The sequence below is a fragment of the Platalea leucorodia genome, assembly GCF_965183815.1.
Source record: "Platalea leucorodia genome assembly, chromosome: 8".
Lineage (NCBI taxonomy): Eukaryota > Metazoa > Chordata > Aves > Pelecaniformes > Threskiornithidae > Platalea > Platalea leucorodia.
This window is the reverse complement of record NC_138830.1, coordinates 51,940,269-51,962,657: the sequence shown is the minus strand read 5'-3', so window position 1 is coordinate 51,962,657 and position 22,389 is coordinate 51,940,269. Positions and strand designations below refer to the sequence as shown.

General features: G+C 42.3%; 1 protein-coding gene across 5 annotated transcripts; it reads right to left on the bottom strand.

Annotated features, from left to right (window-relative positions):
- Positions 1–4,883: 4,883 nt before the first annotated feature.
- ATMIN (ATM interactor) lies at positions 4,884–21,330 on the bottom strand. 5 transcript variants are annotated; one of them, XM_082320480.1, is made up of 5 exons: positions 21,124–21,274; positions 15,504–15,629; positions 14,319–14,518; positions 13,002–13,344; positions 4,884–12,743 (listed from the first exon to the last, which is right to left on the bottom strand). In XM_082320480.1, the coding sequence occupies exons 1-5, from the start codon at positions 21,151–21,153 to the stop codon at positions 11,514–11,516; spliced, it is 1,929 nt and encodes a 642-aa protein (XP_082176606.1). In that variant the 5' UTR covers positions 21,154–21,274; the 3' UTR covers positions 4,884–11,513. The 5 variants fall into 5 exon arrangements, with proteins under 5 accessions (XP_082176606.1, XP_082176604.1, XP_082176608.1 ...); XM_082320478.1 differs by having other exon boundaries at positions 4,884–13,344; positions 21,124–21,330; XM_082320482.1 differs by having other exon boundaries at positions 4,884–13,344; positions 21,084–21,130.
- Between the last annotated feature and the right edge of the window lie 1,059 nt (positions 21,331–22,389).

Sequence of the window (22,389 nt, the reverse complement as noted above, 5' to 3'; positions counted from 1 at the left end):
AAACTGAAAACCCCTGTGGAGGGACTACCAAACGCCTCCGTTCCTTCTTTCGGTTCAGGAGATCTTTCACTGTGCAGCATTACAAAGTAGGACAAGCGAGGAATGACAGCTACTCGTTATTTTCTACTCAGAAGAAAACACAAATAGCACGAGTGTTCAGTTACCTCAGCAAAGACTATTTCTTCTACATTTTTCTTCTTACAATGCTCTGGTTTGTCTTAAATTCAACGTGTTTCTTTATTACCAGGTGCAAGGCTGGGGTAAAACTGATCCGCTTGCCCGCTTCCAGCTGCAAAACCAAGCCAAGAAATGCAAGGCAAACGAAACTTCCAACAACTGCCAGTTTTGCTTAGACGTGTTGCCATCTATTGACAACGGTATAGGTCAAGAAGCCAAGACCACAAGAAATCAATCAAAATCGGAAGGCCAGTTAAGCGTAGGTGCCATCGCTGATACGCCTTCAGAAAAGGAAGAGATTTCAACGCATTCTAGTAAGCCTGTTGTCCTACAACATACGGCATTAAAATGGAAATACATAACAAGTTACACTGTTGAAACATTCCAAGGTGAAATGAAGAACCCGCCAATAAAAAGAATACTGTATGTGGAACCTGGAAGATGTGAAAAATCCAGAACCTGTAAGGCATAAAGAGATTAATGCACTTGATGTGCTCGATCCAAATGGCTCTGAATCATTAAGTCTTCACAAGTACTTCCACCTGTGAAAGCTGCTACTCCCGAGGACACTTCAAACCCTTCTTGGAAGAATACAAAAGCCATTATCTCTCAGAAGATGCTCAATGGTACTTCAGCCGAGATTGCTTCCTGTAGTCACCACGCTAAAGCAACAGAGCAGAGGGGTGATAAAGGAGCTGACATCATGAATGATAAAGTGAGGCGAAAAAAAAAAGAAATTAATGAATCTTCGTTTATCTCAAGCCATACAAGGTCTCACTCCCGCAAGAAGATCCTGAGCAGTTATACTGGCACTGTGCTCTTACATCAGACAAAAGTATTGCAACCATTTCTAATCCTATAGCTTTCAAAAAGAACAGTCGTCATGACTGTATGCAGATTCAACATACAAATCAAAAACAAAATACAAAATATGATGACTTCTGGGGCTCTTTAACCAGTAATGTCAGGAGCAGGTATGTTGAGGTCAAGGAAGGAAATGAATAAAAAAATGCAGGAGGTTCCACTGCTTTCTGGACTACCTCCCTTAACAGCCAGCCACGTTGTGGGAGCTGCAGTGCCCTCTGGACTCACCTAACATTTCTATATTGTGATCTCATGCTTTTTGTTAAGCTTGTTAGACTATGAGAAAAAAAAATAAAATTTCCTTGTGAGCAATGTGGATATTTGTAGTTTTTGTAGATGCTATTAATAGCATTATAAGCTGATGAACGCCAATTACTTTCACGTAGGTTTAGTTTCTTCCTGACTATAAGATAGATTCATTAGAGCCTTAAATAGCTTATTCTGGGATGAAGTGCAACCTCTTAATTTAGATTCGCTCTGAGTGCCTACTGTAGCCTAGCACGGTAATTGGGTATTTGATGCTGCTGAGCACTGAAGCAGTGCCTAACTTTAGGAACATTCTTAAATCCATGCCTACTCCGCAAGGCATTTAATGATATTCTTAACTTAAACAGTGCTAAATCCTAGTGAGCTTCACAGACAAACATTTGCATACGTTCCTTGCTAATTTGGCACTTAAAAGAAACAGAAATTACCTGGAAAGCAGTGGTGGGACTGAGAGTTATTTAAAACTATTTTTTCTTACTCGTCATAAGTAGATTGATTTTTTTAATCCTGTTAATGTGTTCTTTGCTTGTTTCTGTCTCATATGTATTCTGTGCATTCTGATATTCACTTACTCGTTTCATCTCATACTAAATGAGGGACTTTCAGATCAAGTTCTCTTTCGCTTTTGTGTTAAACAAAAGCCAAAGTAGAACAGCAGTCTTTCCACAGATACATAGGTAACTGCAGTTCGATTCAGCATTCAGGGCAGAGATGCATTGCAACTTACCCTTCCCCTCTTTTGATGCTTGGATAACATTTTGGAATAGGGAAAGATAATACCAGTGCAAGGCTCCCAGTAGCATATGGTTTCCACTTTAAAACAGATGGAGGAATTCAATGTCTTTTTAGATTTCTTTCTTTACTAATAAACACGTGCATAAATGTAGGTTTTAGTAGTTTTCTGGTACCAGTTTGTTAATTGTGTTCATCTTCAGGTATCTCAACATCAGAGCTAAAGAATAATCACCTTCTAGAGGCATAGTTTCAGTAAAGCAGGTGATACGTATTCTAAGCATCTAAATAATTATGTGGTTATGCCTTTCAAAAAATGGAAGGATGACATGGCTTCATCTCTTCACCCAATACTCACGTGAAGCAACCTCTAGAGAAGAACACAGGAGCTGAGTGCTAGTGTTAAATAACAGCTCCAAGAAGTTTGCTTTGGCTCCCAATGCACATTTTTCTGGTAATTGCATAGGGAAATCTGGAAATCTTTTAGAACACTAATTTGTATAGAAAGTACGTTACGATTCTTTAAGAAGCGTATCTTTAAGTTGAGTGGCGTATCAGCTTGAGGTGCAGAGTATGAGCGTTGTCGCACTGGAGGTTACAACAGGTCCAACCGTTTTCTGGCAGCAAATCTGATTTTTCAGGCGACGGTACCTCTGTGTTGGAGGGAGGAGTGCCACCTACTGAACGGCGAACGAAACAAGCACCTATGCCAGAATCGGCGCCAGGCTGCTGGCAGGATTACCGTCTTCTGCGTTCCTTCACTCTACCTGAAGAACAAAAGCTAAGCATTTCAATCTGACACGGCGGTAATTTTTTGTACGGGTTTGGTATTTTGTTGCAAGTCAAGAGGGAAAGTTAAAAGGAACCTACTAGGAAGTTATAAAGATCTATTAAAAAATAGGTCATTATAGCTGATACTATGATCTATATGCATCTTTTCTCTCTATACTCTGGATATCTGAAAATCTCAGCCAGCGACTATCTGGAGTCAAGCTCTATCTTGGTCGTTAATTTTCAGGAAACAGGTTTTTTTGTCGTAGTAACTCGTCCTCACTGCTGCTGAATTGTGGTGCTACAGTTACACAAGCGCAGTGCCATTCCGACAGAACAGAGACACCCTCTAACACACCATTTTCTTCCCTTCTTTGTAACCCTTCCCCCTGTGGCGGTATCTTTCCTAATCCCGTGCTTCCTATTTACATATAAAATGCAAGCTCTACAAAAGAAGCGTCCTTCACAAGTAGCCCCAAGATAAATAAATCCATATATACTTGTTTCAGTCCTGTTTACCACTAACCAGAAAATTCAAAGATATATGTGTCTGTGAAAGTAGTAACATTTTCCATAGTCTAGGAGGAGAGAAGATAGTCTCTCCCATTCAGACAACTGAAAATACTGCTGCTTCAGTGAGAAAACTGAAAAATGAACTGCATTACCAAGTAACAGCAAGTAAAGCCAAACATGTTCGTTATAGTAATTGTAAGTTGCAGCTATTGCAGCCAGGTAGTAAATTCTTTAGAAAAAAAAAAGTTTAAATTTGCAGGAAAAACGATAAACTTGATTTCCACGTTTTCCAGTGTTTCATGCCAGATGAGATTTTTGCTGCCGTTTTTGAAACTGTCAAATCAGACAGATTAGACAGAGGTTTTACTACAACCCGATACAAGATAATCTTTCTAAGAACCACACTCGCAGATTATTGCCACAAGACCTGTAGCAGAAGACCAGAAAAGCTGCTAAGTAGAGGCCTGGCACCTAAAGAAACGAATACACAACACTTAAGCCATCGTAAGCTCAATCAAGTTATGTGCCCTTGAACACACTGGGTTCTCCTAGCACAGGAAACGGCAGCTGCTTGTTTACGTGTAAATTCTCTCAAGAATAAAGCCATTCCCGTTCAAGGAGAGGAAATAAACTTAAGGGCTAGATCAGCTAGAAGTGCTTCCCGTATTCAAGGTGCCAAAACAAAACAAGCGAAAAGAGAATTGTTGACAACAATGCAAAAATACCACGATGGAACACCTGAAAGTTAAATCAACATTTTTTCCCCTTTTGTTTTAGGTCCAAACTTCCAAAGGACTGATTCCAGAGGATGCACTGTCAAATCCTGGAGCCAGAAAGAAAATCTGCCTCCAATTCCATTGTTTTGACAGACAACAATCAGCTTGCCAGCATGCAATTTCTTTAAGTGAAGGAAATTCAGGAAGTAAGCACAAACCGGTCAGGGATGCTTTCGCTGCCAGCAGAAGACATAAGTGAATTCCCAGCAACAGCAAGCAAGAAAGTAGATAAAAAATACATGAGGCTTCCCAGATCTCTAAACAGAATTATCTTCTCCTCGATCAAGAGTTAAAGTTTGTCCTGCCTTTCTGACTGTCTACCATTTGTGAAAGTTTCATGAGGATCAGTCTGTTAAAGTATCTGACTTTTGTCCATGGGCCAGATCTGTTCTGAATAATGAAAAGCCCGGAACAGCAGCCTAAGCTAAGCCGAATCATTCCTACAACAGGAGCAGGGCCGTTATTCCTAAAAGGACAGTCAGCATCGTAGATGTTTGACTCTCTCATAATTTTAAGTGCTCTGAACAGGAATTCATTTTCTAGATTCTTACGACATACTCCCCTCTGGAAATACCTTCCATGTTGTGGTACCACTAGGGCTGAACGCTGCCTTGTGCGAATACTTACCTCGGAGCACGACGGGACTGGAAGCAGCGGCCTGCCGCGTGTCAGAGAACGCTCCCTTCGCGGCTGCAGCCGGTGTAAGGGTACAGATGAACTTTGAGTCAAGGAGCATCTGCTCGCTCACCTACGCTGAGTTCTATACACAAGATACACGGGTAACAGTAGCAATCAGCGTTTTATATCCTGCAACTAACAGAAAATGGTGGGATCATGACCAAGCCACTGTACATGGAACTGTACAGGAAGGAAAGGGACAAAGTATGATCCATACCCCACATCAACCTACTCTAGCTTTTTTTTTTTTTTAAATATTCATAGTGGCAAAAATTTTCTCAGTTATATAAAATACATTGCAAAATAATATTAGCTGTTAGAGAGGACTAATTTTCTAGTAGGATACTTTGAAAACTAATCATCATAAGGCAGCCGGATTTCTACTTGACCTTACTTATGACTCTGGAGAGCTTGAAAATTACAGGAGGGGTGGATGTTAAGGTAGAGGAAGAATACAAAGTAATCCTTCTGTCCCGAGTCTGTTCTGGAAGAAAGGCATCTTTCAGTGAGCTGCAACGGTGGAGGTATTCCATTGTGCATGCAAGGTAATTAAAGATTATCGTTTGCATGCACGGCCGAGAGGTTTGAGATGGGGCACCGCGAGCGCAGCCAGCCTGGATGCTGCCGGTCAGAAGAACCCAGCCCCGCCTGCGTGCAGCGGATTCCGCACAGAAGCCCAGGCGCAGGCTCGCTCACAGCAGAGAACCTCTCGGATGGATTTGTTTCGGGTTTAGGAAGTGCAGCATCTTGACATGCCGATTACATTGGTGTTGCGAGTTTAAACTTCCTAGGATTCACTGAGAAGTGGGACTACACAGGAGAACTTTTGCCACCTCCGGAGATGAAGGACTGACATTGTAAGATAGTTTTAATTTACAAAATCTCTACCAATTCAGAGGACACCTCGCTGTCAAAAGGAAAGATGTTACGGAGCAATGGGTGGTGCTTGCCAATAGGCACTGAATACCCCACCCACGCCTCTGTAGGCGGGAGATCACAGCCATTAAAACAGAAGGCAAAAATTGACTGAAGTTAACTTTATTCCAAAATATGAATAATTTACAGAACTAAATAAGTGCTTCATTTGTGAACAAAACGTTTCAGTACTTGTGAATAACTTACTAGTAGCTTTGTATAACACTTCAGTTTCCAACAGAGGAAAATATGAAACAGTATTTTGGCACAAGGTTTTCTCTGCATGCATTAATACACTTAGAAGTTTCACAATTACTAGGACAACATTCCTTCTTTGGGATTGTCACTTGTAGAATAGGTTTAAGAAATGAATGCTTGCTTTTGTCTGCTCATTGCAAGTTTACTGGCTTAAATAGCAAGAATTAAACACGGACATCCTTTGAAAACTAAATTTGTCCACTAGATCAAAACCCCACCAGTGATGAGAAAAAAAAATATTTTAAGGACGTTTCTCAGCCTTAATGAGATGAACTCACACATGCTTTGGGAAAGACTCACCCATGAGATTTATTACTCATCCATTCCAAATAATTACAAGTTTAAATTAGATCATAATCAGGTGTTGAATTCTGTAAACTGAAAAAAATATGGCTATCTTTCATATCTTGCTTTATCACAGATGCACTTGCAAGTATCTGTTGATAAAGTACTGTCAATCTAGCTCTGCATGCAAGTGCTTGAGGCATGCATGTAAAGCAGTAGTAGTTGTGAAACGCACAGTTTACATCATCACAAGTCATCTATTATACCCCATTGCTAGTTATGCTGAATATACTGCTGTAAAGGCAGCATATGAAAAAGAATCAGAAGTAAAGGACTTCTGTTACGTAGCTCAGCAGTTCCTGCAGGAGTCTCCACCGTTTCAGGCTGTCCCATTACATTTTCGGTGAAGTGGAAGAGTCACGAACACGAACACACCCCACCCTGACCGCAAGGCGACGCAGAGCTGACCAGTGCAGTCCCTGGGTTCTGTTCATTGCATAGCAATGGCATTTTAAACAAGACAATTCCGTCATGCTCTAAGCAGCAAATCCTTCTAGCACACGTTTAAGTTGACATCAACTGGTAAAAACCAACAAGAAATGGAAGATGCATGTTTGCAGCATGCGTTGAAGCTGGCTACCGTTGAACAACCCTATCCTCATGGTCTTCATATACAGTTATTAACGGAAGTCTGTTTACAGTGGTCCTATTCTGCTAGGAACACAAGCATAGCAGCACCTTAAACCAAACATGAATGAAAAAGCTTGCAAGGCCCAGAACGATAACAACATTTTGGTGTGAATGTATTTGGAACAGTAAATTGTACATTAAGATCACGTTTAAAAAACCCAACAGGTCAGAAATAGATTAAAGCAAAGGAAGCTGTACAACCTCAATGACAGAAGCACGTACATTTGGTTCACCTCTGAGTTGTCATTTCAGGAACATATTCTTTTTGCAAGTTGAGCACCCTATGTTGATTCAGTATGTATTAGTCCTATTGACTTAGTCTCTATTTGAAAGGCTATTAAAAACCCCTAACACCCTAAGATCCCAAGCCTGCCAACACTTATATCTCTAGCCAGCCTGACAAAAAACTCAATTCAGATCTGACTAAGCCCATGAGCATGTGTTAGCAGGGTGAGGATTTGAAACAGTGGAAGGCAGTCATCTTTTTTCTTTGTTCTGTTGCCTCTACGCAATCGAGGTACGTGTGACTAACGGGGAAATTCAGCTGCTTGTTTGCAACACAAAAAAAATGACTGCGTGCGCGCCTTGGAATAAAAATTTGTAAGGAGCGTTAGTTACATACATTAACTTACAGACACTGATCGAATTGTCCAAAACTAGACACGATCTCACAAACCTTGTTTTACAGCTGTTTAATTTACAACTGCAAGTATATATATATATATATTTTAAGATTTCATATCCTTTGGAAGTGAACAGTTTCTAGACACAAGCACTTTGCATAGCTAAGAATACGTAGCGTTAGTAAACTCTGACTTGAAACTACCAATTTCTCTATGCTGCCGTGAAGAGTTGGGGGAGGACTCCCTCCCTACCCAAAGCAGAAGGAAGTATTTCCAAGGGTATTAGCAGAAAGAGATGCAAATACAGCCAAAAGAAGAAGAAACATACATCTGCTGTCATACAAACTTCTAGCGTTGTGACAAACAGACATGGAAGGCAACAACACAGACCTCTCATTTTTCAGCTGTTTTGTGCTTATGTCCTCATAGAACTCGTGTCCCGAATTTGCTATGTTTCATTTCTTTGATTGTTTATTTTTTTTACATACTAAAGAAAAGCTCAAGTGAAACTACAAAACTACTAATTCAATTTGAGAGTAGCATTACACAGGCATCCAGATCAAGATCCAGCAATTACAGCGTAACAGAATTAAGCAGGAAATGCAAAGAGTAAGTACAAGTACCATTAGTATCACTTCCAGATAAAAATTTGTGCTAAGAGGCTACGGAGAATCTGATGTCATGTTTTGTGTAGCAGCTCGAATGGCAGTAGAGGATACAAAAGAGAATAAGCAAAGTAGTAAGTCACTGCTGAGCAATACTTACAATAGAGACAGTGCCTTGAAAATCAAACCAGAGAAACTGCAGAAAAAGGGAGATAAGTATCATTTTAGTACTACCATGAAATAGTTCTGACTGAAGTTTATTTTTAAAGCACCATCCAAAACAGAAAATTAACCGTTTTAAAGAACTTGTTCAAATTTCCAAGAATTCGTAATAGTCAGCGACAGTGTTTCAGATCAGGTTTCATTAGGTTTACTGTGGGATTCAGCAAATGATGAACTCTGGTTGCAGTCTTCACATTTTCACAAAAATACATAATAAATCCAAAGCGAGTAACATATGCCAGCAACACAGGATCCAAACCTGTTTCTAACTTTTATGAATAATTTACAGAGAACCACATTTGTGAAGAAAGAAGTTAATTTTGGTAAGAATGAGCCACTTCCCTAAGACAGGCAGGCGTATTTAATAACTTCTTAACACTGCACTTCCAGTAAATAATTTCATGTTGTAGTACTGTGTTCACCTAATTAAAGTTCAAATCATTTTAAACCCATAGGATGAGGGAAGGGAATGGTATTTGCATGTTCTAATAAATCACACAACGCTCATAAATACTTTTAATTACAAAGTACACTAAATGAGCAACGATTACATTCTAAGATTGCATCCACACAAACCTTAGGTTTTTTTCTGATAGTCACTGATATTAAGAGCTTTGGCTTACACCATACGAAGGTGACAATTCTCATTCTGATCTGTAAACGAGTTTCAAAGTTCTTTAAATGCTAGCTGCTCTCTCAGATGGCTACAATTCAAAGCCTTCTGTAATTCTGCTCCTCATCACCTCAGATTCCCTCTCTTGCAGAAAAAAAAAAAAAAAAAGACCAACTTTCTAAATTCAGAGGTAATGAACAGTTTCTCACTTCTGCCTTCTACAGCTGTGGAAAACGCAGTTTTCCCCAACCAGATTTATAGTAACAGCTTCTCTTTCATGCGTCGGTACAAACAACTTGCACATGGGAAACACAGAAACCTACGTAGGAAGAAATGTTCGCTGGTGTTCCAGCCAGGGGAAGAAAGGAAAAGGAAAACCACTTTAAAACCTAAAGATGCAACATTCCTAGAAAAATACTGCACTAGAATACATTAACCTGATTTTGTCATTTATCTTGTTTCCCAATGTCAAAGTAGGCAGGTCAGTATGAATCAGTCATATCTTCAGAAGAAACAGAATTACAACCGATGCCTGCCTTTTTGTACTATATCCCACCTTTAAGATCAGAACTCTAGGCGTTGTGAAACCTGGGGGGCCATGCCCAAAGCAGAATTACTGTACTCCGCGGGGAACCGCGAGGTTCCTTTCTGCAGGTTCTTCAGGCAAAGACTGCAAGTGGCTGAACTCACACCTAGAACTGTTGAAAAATTAAACAGGCAGCACAGCTGTAGTTTCAGCAGTTTCTCAGGAGGAAAATACGAGTTTCAGGGTTAATCTACAGAGATTATTCCTAGTAAAACAGAGCCGCTTACCATATTAGCGTGTTAACTATGGCAATTTGAAGAGTGGTAGGAAGAGACAAAAAAAAAGGTATTGCTCATTTTCGTCAAAACAAGCTGGCTGCAATGGATGAGTAACTTAACTCCCACGTCCTTCAGCTGAGCATCTGAAGCATAAAGCATAGCGAGTCTTCAAGAGCTAAGGCTTGGACACACGTTTACTGACGGGCTGCCTAGCAAATACGCAGCCAATACCTCTCCTCTCACAACAGAGGAGGAAAGTCTGTTACAGGCCCAGGAACTTGACACGAAGAGGCTTCTCTTTTCATTTACAGTAACAGAAACTAAAACTTGTCCAGGACAAAACCAGAGGCCTCCGTTTTGCAGGTAATAAGAGATAAAAATTAGTTAAGGCCAAATTCCAACATACATTCACAACTGGCTTAATTTTTTTTTTCATGCAAATGAAAAATACTATAAACAATGGTACGAGGGGCAAGATGAACATTAAAAAAAATTCCAAGAAGTCCCATGTTTCTTCTCTGAAAAATCAGTTTGTTTGAATTTGACTATACTCAGAAAAAACTCTCTAAGAGCTGCAGGAACTGAGGGCTGCAGATCAATGTGCAAAAGCAAGGTACAGCTGTCCCGAAAGGGCTGGAGCTGATCTCCCAGCTCTGTTGTACTGATTCCAATTGTTTTTAGAAGCATGGAGTCCAAAACCAGAAGTCTAGGTGAGCAAGTAGTTTAGAGAATTTAATTTCCCATTTCATTTCTAAAGATTTCTGCTAAGGTAATAGAGGTATATAAACCACTGTGACATTTCTCAACTTATAGCTTAATAAAGCTAGGAGAATTTCAGTGAAAACAAATTATTCCAGTCTTCGAGGCACACACATTGTAACATTTGCATCTTACAGACAGAAATGATTTAAGCAAATCCCTCCTGAAGAGTCTAAAAATGTTAGTCCCATTCATTACACTAGCTAAAAGGAAGACATACTAATTTCCCTACAATTATGTATTCCAAGTGCTCTTCCTACCCTTCAAAGGTCATCAGTGCCACTCAGGAGGGGGGGGGGGGAAAAAAAAAAAGTACTGCTTTCTACATATTTTTAATAAATATATTAAAAAATTCAAGAGTCCATATGTGTCTAGTGTGTTGGACAGGTATTTGGAAAATACCAGCTTATGCAGGAGAAAGAGCCGTGAAGGCATAAAGTAAAAGAAGACAATACCGCTTATTATGTTCATGCGGATTTAAAGTACAAGCTACTAAAAAAAGTAAACAGAAGTAGCTTACACTAACAGAATCCTCCCCCGTAAGTTCAGGGAAGCATCTGAATTCGACAGGTCAGGGTTTTGGTCCAGCACGTTGGAACCCTATATGTAAGCCAGGAATAGAGAGAGATATATATAGAACAACTTTCAAAGTTCTTCCATTTCAATGAAAGCAGTATCAGCTTTGTAAAGAAGTTTGAGGAAAAAAACATAGGCACCACATAATTTTTTTAAGGTTCAAATGTACATTAACATGTTACAGCTCCCCTTCCCCCCATTTATACACACATAGCTTATGTAAAGTTACATATTCGATAGAGTACCTTCAGCATGAAAAGTCTCTTAGGCCAACTGCTCACAATAACTACATTCAGTAATGCAAAGCGGATAACTTGGTCAAGCCCTCTCTCCCACCCCAATAACTTAATTTCAAACCACAGGCGACAGTTCTGTTACGCAGTACTCAATGGCTGGGCTTGTCAGAGCTCTGAAACAAGGAGCACAGCTCTTCACAGGTCTGTGTTTCTACTGAACTGAACTGGGACTCCATTGTATTCCAGGCTAAGTCAGCCAGAAGAAAGTCATCCATTGCTGTCTGTGTCTCGTTGCTGGTAAGGAATAAACTCCCTAGGTTCTCAAAGCAGCTATCCATAGTCTGTGTTTCAGCGCTACTGAGCTGGACTTTGCTTTCAATATTCTGAGCAGGTATGTTTTTAGTAGCCGGATATACTTCGGTCTGGGTTTCCGTATCAGATGAGTCAGTACTCATGGAGAAACTAGACTGCTTCAGAATACTTCCTAAAGGCAGATGGGTATTGCTGTCCAAAAAGAAATTCAAGTCCGTCTGCGTCTGTGTATCAAACATCTCCAAACCTAAGAAGTTAGAACTGCCTCGGCAGCTATATGATTGAGTGGCACTATCGGAAAATAAGAAATCAGTCTGAGTTTCAATGTCCAATGACTCCAAAACTGGCTCAGAGTTTAGGGTACCAAGCTCGCTCTCTTCGGTCTGAGTTTGGATATTGGATGCTGAAAAGAACTCTTCAATGTCAAAGTCTATTCCCGTGCTCTGTGACGGACCAGAGGGCAGATGCGTGTCAGCATTAGAACTCGTTTCAGACAAAAGGCCACGATTATCCAGTGTCTGGCCAGACATGTTTCCCGAAAAGATGTTTTCCAGATCACTTAGTAGGTCCATTGTCTGGGTTTGATTATCCATCGTATTTTGAGGTGGAAGTATATTAGTCTGTGTATTGAAGCTGATAAGAGACTCAGACTTCACCGTATCTTGATTCAGGCTCTTGCAATTACTCCTTTGCAGCAAGGTTTGATGTATATTTGCAGGCATTAAATTGTTCTCTGGAAGTTCGATGTGAGTAGAAACATTATATGATGAATGAACACCGTCAAAGATGTCACTGCACATTACAGCCTGGTCCATTTGCACTCTTCCGTCAATACAGTCCTGTGTCCTACTGGTTTGAGTCTCTCTAGAAACGCCACCCGTTGGAAAACAAACCTGACTAAAAGCATCAGTCTGAGCAGCTATGGACGAAGTCAGTTTGGAAGCCGGCAGCAGCGTTTGCGTTTGTACGCTGATAGGTAACGAAACCTGCGAACTGAAGGACAGATCTGTCTGAGAGCAAGAGGACACAGAAGAATGGGGAGTCCAGGCTGCAGCCGGTACAAAGTTCTGGGAAATGTAAGATAAGTCAGTCTGTATATTTATTGAAGAAATTTTATTCTTGTGACAAACATTCCCCAGCTCCTGCCCTGTGTTATTCGATGTAACCTTATCCCACTCAACTTGTACACCAGTACTTACTGGCTCACGATCGCCAGAATTTGTCACTTTTGAAACAGGCATACTATCTTTAAATACAAGTGTTTCTGCCTCCAGTGCCGGAATCAGAATTCCTATAGATTGAGGCAATAAATGAACAGTACTTACAACTGAACCTTGATTATCAACAGCCACTACAGCAGGTTTGACAGAAGAGTCTGTTGCAGATACATATACAGGCAAGTGAGCAAGCTGCATCACTGGAAGTTTAACCAAAGCCACCTTGGGCTTTGGTAGAAGCATCTTCGGTGTACATTTTGGCTGCATTTGGTTCGTGAAGTTAGAACTGCAGGAGCCTTCAAGAGAAGCCACGAGTTTCACTTCGGAGGACTCCAGTTCCTGAGTGCCAGGATTATTATTGTGTGTATTGATGAATGCTTCTTTTGCTTTCTCTGCCAACTGCTGATTATGTACGGAGGTTTCCATTTTCCTTTTCTTACTAGGAGGATCCCTGTGAACATGAGAGCAATAATTTATACTCCTTTCAAGCACAAAACATCTGCCTTCCATTCTTTTGAGTCATTGCACCAAAAATATAAACTGAAGTCACAGATGAGGTTGGGTGTGAGAAGACAACTAAGCCGGATTAAAACAAAAAGATTTCATGAACTTCAGTTTTGTAAAATTTCATTCCTCGCTCTCCCTTTAAAGAAAAAAAAGGTTACCTCTTTTACGGAGGCCTATTTCTAAATGGAGGTGGAAGTTGAGATGGTTTCCTCCCCTTTGTACATTAAGCACTCTGATTTGAAGACGTTTAATTTGTTACTCTGATGCTAACTCAGACTGAGTGTTGAAGGGACAGCGCTTTTAAAATTAGTGTACAGGTAAAGGTCTGTCATGGAAACTGAAGACACAATTAACACTCCTTCACACAAAACTTAATTTTGCAGCAGTTTTCCCAGACAGACAGGCTAGGCCTCAGGAAACAGATTCCCCTCTATGAAATATATGTACACACTAAGACAACTATAAATCTAAACATGCATATACAGGCATTAAAAAAAAAAAAGAATCCACTAATACTTGCAAAGATGACTAGACTACAAAAGAACATAAACTGAACTGCATTCCACACCACAGTTACCAGCTATAAACATTTCCAAATTATCTCTGCTCTCACAGAACCGTAAAAGCAGATGCAACAAGAACCACTAGCATTTACGCCATGCAGTGCAGTCTCATCAGGACTTTTTGTTTTATATGTCCAGAAACCTGATCTTATTCATTAGACAATCATCATTGCCTTCAACAAAACAGAAACTACTAAAAGCAACAGAACAAAGAAACTGCAAACTGCTTTACAGCTAAAACAACGTGAGCCTATTTCCAATTTAATCAACAGAAAGGAGACAAAAAGCCAGTACATGGGAGACAGAGGACTTGGTGATGAATATAAGTCTCATTACTTAACTGCTTCACTTTTACCTGTGTTCTGCAGGAATTTCATGGCCAGTTCTGTAAATATGAGACAGTAATGCTGTTCTGCTGGCGTAAGGGCACCCACAAGTACACTGGAAAGTCTTGCCACAGACCTCTATATGCCGTTTCAAATACCATTCTGTACCATAGGAGTTACTACATTTATCACATTTGTGCTTCTTTTCAGCATGCATTTTCATAAAGTGCTAGAATACACAATGAAAAGCAAACATTAGCCTTCAGCTAAGATAAAAAAAAAGAAAATCATGTTTAGGGGAGACATCAATATTTGCATTTTTTTAGTTGTTAAATAGCATTGAAGAGTAGAATTAAAATTTTTTAAAAAGTCTCATTAGGAATAAGTTACAAGCTTAAAGAAAACAACAGAAAGAATCTAAAGTTTGCAAATCTGCTTGTGCTATGTGCAACTTAAAACACAGAAAAACATTTATGTGTCCTGATGCTATTGGAGATTTCCTATGGACATTAATAAATCTATAGATTTGCCAAAGACCATACCAAGTATATGTTGCAACACGGGCACAGTCCTGAAGATCTACAACTGAGCAAATAAACGGTCTCAAGTCAAACAGGTCAAGGTCAGAGCAAACACTATAATTTTTCCTTTTCATTTACGGCACCAAGTACTAGCCACTCATCTCCTATGGTCTCCCCAGCTTATCACTGGCAACCAACAGCAGAAGAGTGCTTTTTTTACTCACTGATACAAAAACCAGCCTTACGTGTTTTCTTAAACAGGTAACTAGTAAACAAATGCGTTTTGGTACTAAAGCAGAGAAAAACTCTTAATTCTTGACCACTTGAAAAAGCAGTTTAAAAGCATCAGCCACATTTTAAACCTTTATTGGTTGCTACTGTGATCCCCCCCCCCCCCCCCCCCGCTTTGATCTTTCTCCATCTTTTTGATTTGTGGAGAGGGGCTGTCTTCTAGTTTAGCAGAACCTACTCGCATCTGCCTGCTCAAAAGGTTCAAGTCCTCTAATATCAAGACGCAGACACGCAAATTCATTAACCATATGCCCATATGGAGTTTCTGCATACAATTCTCCAACTTCTGGATACATGCTGAGAGGCTTTGCTCATATCTGAATGAAAAAGTGTACGCTCTCTGGAGTAGAGACAGTCAGGACTAAATCAGTATGAAAATAATACTTTAGGAAATAGGAATACCTGTTTTACAAGAGAAAATTGGGAAAATGGTCTGTTTGGTCCTCTAGGGCAGCCTTCAATAGGACAGCAATAGAATTTCTGTGAAGTTTTCAAACCCTTCCTTATTGGTGCATTAAGTTTTCCACCCTGAAAAAGAACCAGTTGAGAAGTTGACAATTCTACAGATTTGCACATTAGAGACAACATTCAGAATACACATCAACTTTGGCTCACTGAGTTTACACACCTCGATGAGTTGAAGGCACTTTCCTAAGTGATTTGGAAGTTCAAATGGAGTTTTTCCACCTTTGTGGATGCTACTTCGCAAATATACCATCAAAATTACCAAGTGAAATTACAACAAGCTCTACAGAGTGGTGGTACTGTACTATTTGCTTGTACCAAGATACTCACTGCCCCAAGCCAATTATAACCGCCTTTTGTGTTATTTGAGCCAAAAAGCTTTCCGTACAGACACTACACTACACTGCCAATTCACTGTGGTTTTACATGTTAGTAGTAGAGTCTACTCGAAGCTCCATTGAAATTAGTTACACACTGTGTAACACAACACTCCGCTGACGTTGGAATTCTGTTGGCACTATTTAGAGTTTACTTATAATAAAATGAAAAATGCAGAGTACACTCTGCCACTTAATTCAGATCATAAACCAAATCTTACTTAAGTCTGTGAAACCAAATCTTACTTAAGTCTGTGAAACTAACAACTGGTATGCTAATTCTGAACCTCCAAACATTAAGCAACTGGTACACCTGTGCTTCCCATGTGATCTGCCTCAGCGACCACCACATCTACACTATAGAAAAAAACAACATAGCTTGCTCAAAGAGGACCTCAAAAATACATATAAAAAGGACACACTAGTGGGATTGTCCAGATCGTTCAACCACATAGAACCTATTCCTATTGACACAGCCATGGAAACCAGACAAGACATACCTCTCTAGACATGTCCTATCTGAAAGAATCTCAGTGGAAATGTCAGGCATCTGCGTCTAAGCAAAAAATTACAAATGAAGAATTAAAAATCTGATGCTCAGAGTAGCTTTGAGTCTCCTTACACCCCGAGACCGAGTAGGAGGCCAACCAAGTCCCCAGAGCCAGTTACAGGAGTCCGCGATGGCATCCCCAAGATGATTATGCAGGGAAGAACTACCGGAGCATGCCCTGTTTGAGCTCTGCACCTGATTCTCCTTAGCGTGAGGACAGTGACAGCAAGCAGCAGAATGTTGATTTTACACCAGTCACTCCCTAACTACCTTCTTTAGGCAGATCTCCAACCGCTTCGTGTTTACACAGGTTAGACCAAACAACGCACAAAGCGCAACAGTGGTCCCATGTGAGGCAAACAGAAAGTATGTACTGCCGCTGCCAGAACACGAAGGGGTTCACTGCTCACACCCCCGCTTCTTACCTAGCTACAGTTAGTCACAACCCAACAACTCTGTTCTGAGCTACTCGTGCCTTGCTTCTGAAGTAGTCGTTTCGTTTGCACTTCAGGACTACCACGAAGCAGATGAGTGGGGCACTTCAATGATTCTGTTTTTCCTCAAATCACCTCTCAATCTAAGATAGTCTTGTGTAAAATGTAATCCCTTCAAGCAATATTTCAGTTATATTTCCACATACTCTACGCTGCTACTCGCTGACATTGCCGCAAGTTAATTTTTATTAATGACATACCATACTCAAGGAAGCAAAGTTTAGAGCCTCTCAACCAAAATGATCAGCTGCCATTTCATCAAGAAAACCTGGAATAATCCTCTAAAAAGGGAGTTTTCAGGTAATGTTTTAGCTTTCCAAGCATCTTTATGTACAGCAGTTTTCCCCATGGACAGACCATTCATAAGCAGGTCTGTTTTATCTCTGCTGAATAATTACTGTGATTATTTTTGCACCTCCTAGAGCCACTGCCCAAAACAGGAACATGACTCAGAGAAATCTAGTTGTTCCAGCCCCACTACCCCTAATTACACTTTTTAACCCTGAGTTTACCCGGAAAGACTTTGACCAGAGGCCAGTTTCAAAGTCTTCGGGAGAAAAAAAAATGTGCCTGTAAGTCAAAACTATGTTTGGTCCCCCCCACTACAGACAAAACCAATATGCCTAGTAAGCAGGAATGGGAGTTACTTATTCCCAAGTAAGGAGTTATTCAAGTGTGTTACATTTAATGTCACAACCCAACAAATGACAGGGCAATATGGGAAATATGTTCAGGCACTTAACAGGTAAAACACAGTCAGGTTATTTAAAACTACTTAAGTACGAAGGTATAGAATAACACCAAGTGTTTAAAAACTACATAAACACAAGGAAGATGCTTTTTTAACAGCTGGAACATAGACTTCCCAGGCACAAATCACAACCAATTTGTTGTGACAAGTTGGGAGATATTCTACACATATAAGTAACCCTATCCAGACAGTAATCTTGTTTTGACCATCTTCAGAGCCCTCCTGTCTCTAAATGGTTAATCTTACATCTTCTCAAAAACCCGCCTGGCCAGTCACATTTCAGACATTCTCACAAGTCCTTTCCTTGTATGTCTGATTTTATCTTCCCCTGTTTCTACAACAGCCACCCACCACAATTACTGGTAGAAATTTGTTCAATTAACTTCTCACAACGCAGACGCTTGCATTGTGAGGAATACTGACACTGGGACAGGGCTTGTGGCAACCCCACAGAAAACGGAAGGCAACAACCCTTGCTGCTGCTTTAGTCAAGGTGAACTTAGGGACGTCTTGCTTTCCTGCAACAGAAAGGCTTACTCCAACGCATTACTTTAAAACAGTAAGTTACAGTAGACTGTAGCCAACTACTTAAAAACATTTTTTCCAGCAGGAGATCATGCATTTCTTTACTAAATAGCACGGAGAGAAGTGCATTTATTCTTATTATAAGAACTATTGTGGTAGTGTGACATTTGCATTTGGGTAAGCTACCCCAGGGGGAAGCTACCCCTTCCAGGCCACCACCAACTACAGCCTCCCTGCTATCATAGGAAGCCACAGAATCCTCTCCTTTACGTGAACTCCTCTAGCTTCATTTTTAAACTACACAGAAGGCTTCCCCTTCTCCCCATAAAATAATACAGACAAAAGACCAAAGAATTAAAAAAAAAAAATTCCAGCCTAATATATTAAGTGCCAGTTTATATGCACTGTTCTCATTTTTTATTGGCTTAGCTAAGCTAAGGAGCCAGAAAACAAACATTTATGTATCAACACTTCATCATATCTTCTTTTGTTAGGCCAAACAAGCCAAATTCTTCTAATTTCCCTTTGTCAGACACACTTGCCATTCATCACCCTTAGCAGCCCCTTTTCTACACCTCTTCTGGGTTCATTTTAGCTTATTTGAATCAGACTCCTACCCTACAGCAGTGACAGAGAATATCCTCTCGACATGTTGTAGGATCACCCTCCTCTCAGCAGCATTTCCCTAAATGCTCATACATGCATGACCGAATAGCTTCTGCAAGTGTTTCCCATCTCAGCGATGTCTGTTACAAACCAGGCCTGATCAAATTTTTTGTTATCACTTCACAAGCCTATAGCCTTGTACTACTGCACTTGACTCTGTACAGCGTGAGCTTGCTTTCCTACGTACATGTCCTTCCTCCGCAGCGACAACACCTCGTAGTTTTTGGTATCAAATGATCCTACTGGTGCTACTTTTATTAATGAAAATTAAGCAAGTCAACCTCTCTTCAGCACTGCTATGTTCTCTCCTTCCCCAATAGCTTCTTACATCTCATTTGCAAAGTTGCCTCTTCACTAATTCCTCACATTTCCCTAACAAATGCAATCTACTAAATTCTTTTTGTCTTGGGAATCAGTTATCTCTTAAAGGGAAATACTAATACTAAAATATTAGTCCAAGTCCATTTCTTTATGAAGAAACAGAGTAACACACACCTAGATTTATATCTTTTAACCTTCATATCTTTATCCTTTCATTCAAGATGCATTCTCAAGCAGTGCATAATACTGAAGATATTTTATCTAAGACTTTGTACAGAAAAATTAGCCTCCCTTAAGCCTCAATAACATTTTACTCTCAATTACAATGTCCTCGGAATAAGTCAGATGTTCCTGAAAATCTGCATCCATCCATGTTTCAGTATTTATTCCAGCTATCACAAGATTTAATAATTAGGTGTATGAAAGGTGTTATAATTCTACAAGGCACCAATAGTTAATAGCTGGCTAGGCAGCTGGCGCGAAAGCAGCGTTTCCTCACCCATCACACCCCGAACAGGAGTGATACAACCCTCTAGCTGCAGCCCTCGCGGGCTGCTGCGTACGCTCCGCGGACAAGCTCGCACCGAAACGACTGCCTGCTGAACCCGAGCGAACGTCTTCAACTTCTGTTGTACCGCCACTCACACCTACGCGCGAGGTATAACACACACCACAGTTGTTAGTGCATATTAGGAAATGAAATAAAACAGAGATATGAGATTGCAAATATGCTGCAGACTATTTCTTTTTGTTCATCACAAATGATCCCCCGTAACACACGCTTGATTCTGTAATGAGCCATTTCACACAAGTACGTTTATTGTTTGCCCACTGGGGCTGCATTTTCAGCATGCAGCTATGAATGCTGCGCCTGAAGTTTTCCAGGAATAGGATTTGTCCTCACACACTTGGCATTACGATTTTGAGAAGAGTAAGGACGTCTTTCCGAAAGGCCCACACTCAAATATACGCTTGCTGAACTGTGGCTCTCCTCCCCCCCAGTACATGCTGCGTTTTCTCAGGAGTACTATGGTAATGAGGGCTTGTTTCCAAAATGGCATCCATCTAGGGTTTTTTTTGGCTCACAGACATTTTTAAAAAACAAACAAAAACCCCAGCATAACAGCACTCAGCGTTTGGATTACGACGGCTTGCCAACTGCTAAGGGTAGGAATCGCAGTATGTTTGCATAGCACCTCACAAGCGGGGCTATACTGTCTTACTGCAGAAAGACAAGCAATAAGCAAATGGAATAACAGAGACTGAGTCCCGAAGAACTTTAAGCCGCCTTAGTTACGTTTAACGCCGGTACAAAATTGGTTATTTTCTGTAAGCGATTTTAGTGCCATTCTCAGTACAACCGGTCAGACCGCGCACACGCACGCACCCGCGTGTGTGCACAGGCACCCGCACAGGCTTTTCACGTGGGGGAGATTTAAAGAGGAGACCAGGAGCAAGGCTTCGGCGCTCCCGCCTGCCACACCGCCACCGCCCGCCCCTCAAGGCCAGCCCACCACGGCCAGACCCTGCCGTCACCCCGCGGGCCGCCCCCCGGCCCGCCCACGGCCGCGGGCCCCCGAGGGGCCTCGCCTCACCGCCGAGCAGGAGCGGACCCCCTCACCCGCCGCGGCGGGCGGGGGCCGGCGGCCCGCGGCGACTCCTCGCAGCGGGGCGGGGGCGGGGAGGAGACCCCCGGCGGGGCGAGGCCAGAGCCCCGGCGGGGAAGAAGGAGCTGCGCCATTACAGAGCCCCGCAGACCCAGGTGAGGGGCGGGCCCCCCGCGGGGCTGAGCGGGAGGAGGCGCCCGGCCGCGCCGGCCTCGCCTCGCCTCACCTCACCGCGCGGCGGGCCCGCGGCGGGGCGGCGGCGGTACCTGGAGCGGGTGGGCCTTGCTCAGGTGCATGTTGAGGGCCGGGCTGTTGGGCAGGACCTTGCCGCAGCCGGGCACCGTGCACAGGATGTTGGTCCGCACTTGGGACAGCTCGGTCACCGAGGGCCGCACCAGCTCGCCGGCGGGCGGCAGATCCCCCACGGGCACGGGCGCCGGCGCCGGGGGCCGCCCCAGCCCCCCGCCACGCCGCCCGGCCGCCGCCGCCGCCATGTTGCTGTCAGCTGCTCGGCCCCCCCACTTCCGGGGGCGGCCGCCAATAGTCACGGCCGCTGATGAATATTCAGCAGGGGCGTGGCCCGGCCCCGCCCCCCACGCCAGCGTGCCGCCGGGAGGAGCGGGGCGGCCCCGCCGCCGCCTCAGCGGCCGAGCGGGGGCAGGGGAGCGCTTGCACGGCAAAGAAAAAGGGAATAATGGCGTAGACGTGAGAGCACACGGAGGCAGAGCGTGTGAGAGCGCTTGTGCCAGCCTTGCCCCGTTACCCGCCCCTGGGTACCTGGGACCTCTCCACAGAGCGGGGATTCTGCGTTTATTTACTGAGGCAGACTTGCCTTTTACAGAACCAGTGGTAACACACGGGAGTTTTTCCCCTAGAGCTTGGCCAGTTAAAGGAAAAAATGTACGTTACCGATGCGGAGCCCACCCGTAACTGGGGAAGAGCCATGCGATGGCGTGCGGCTGCCGGCATGGGCCAAGGCCTCGAGTTCCTCATCCGCATGCGTTCTGCTGATGGTGATTAATGAGTACGTGCCTGCTTGCCTGGAACTGCTGCATAGTTCCTGTAAGAGCCTTGGTTACAGGAGGTTAGACATGAAATGTGTGCCTGAAAATCAGACACCAACTTATGGGTTGCTCAAGAGGGAATGGAGACTGCCTTTCCTAGAACCAAGAGGCAGAAACAGGCACTAGGCCAGGTATTTGCCATGTTTTGGAGTATTTTGGAACTTCACGTTTATGGTAAATCATTATCATCTCAGGCATTTAAGTTTTTTGGAAGAGAGCATTAGGAAGAATAAGTTGCAGAACGCAAAATGCATACTGGAGTCTGAACGGGGCTGACTCCTAGAAGGGGGGGGAGACGTTCAGAGCCAACCCTTAATGTCTATCGCACGTTTTGTGTATCACACAAAACCTGGAATTGTTTCAGAACCCTAACATTATGTGAAGTGTTTTGTCAAACTAACATTTAAATCGCACAGGTGGAAGTTGTAAAAATACATCGCTAGCAGATAGTCCTAAACTAACTTCTTT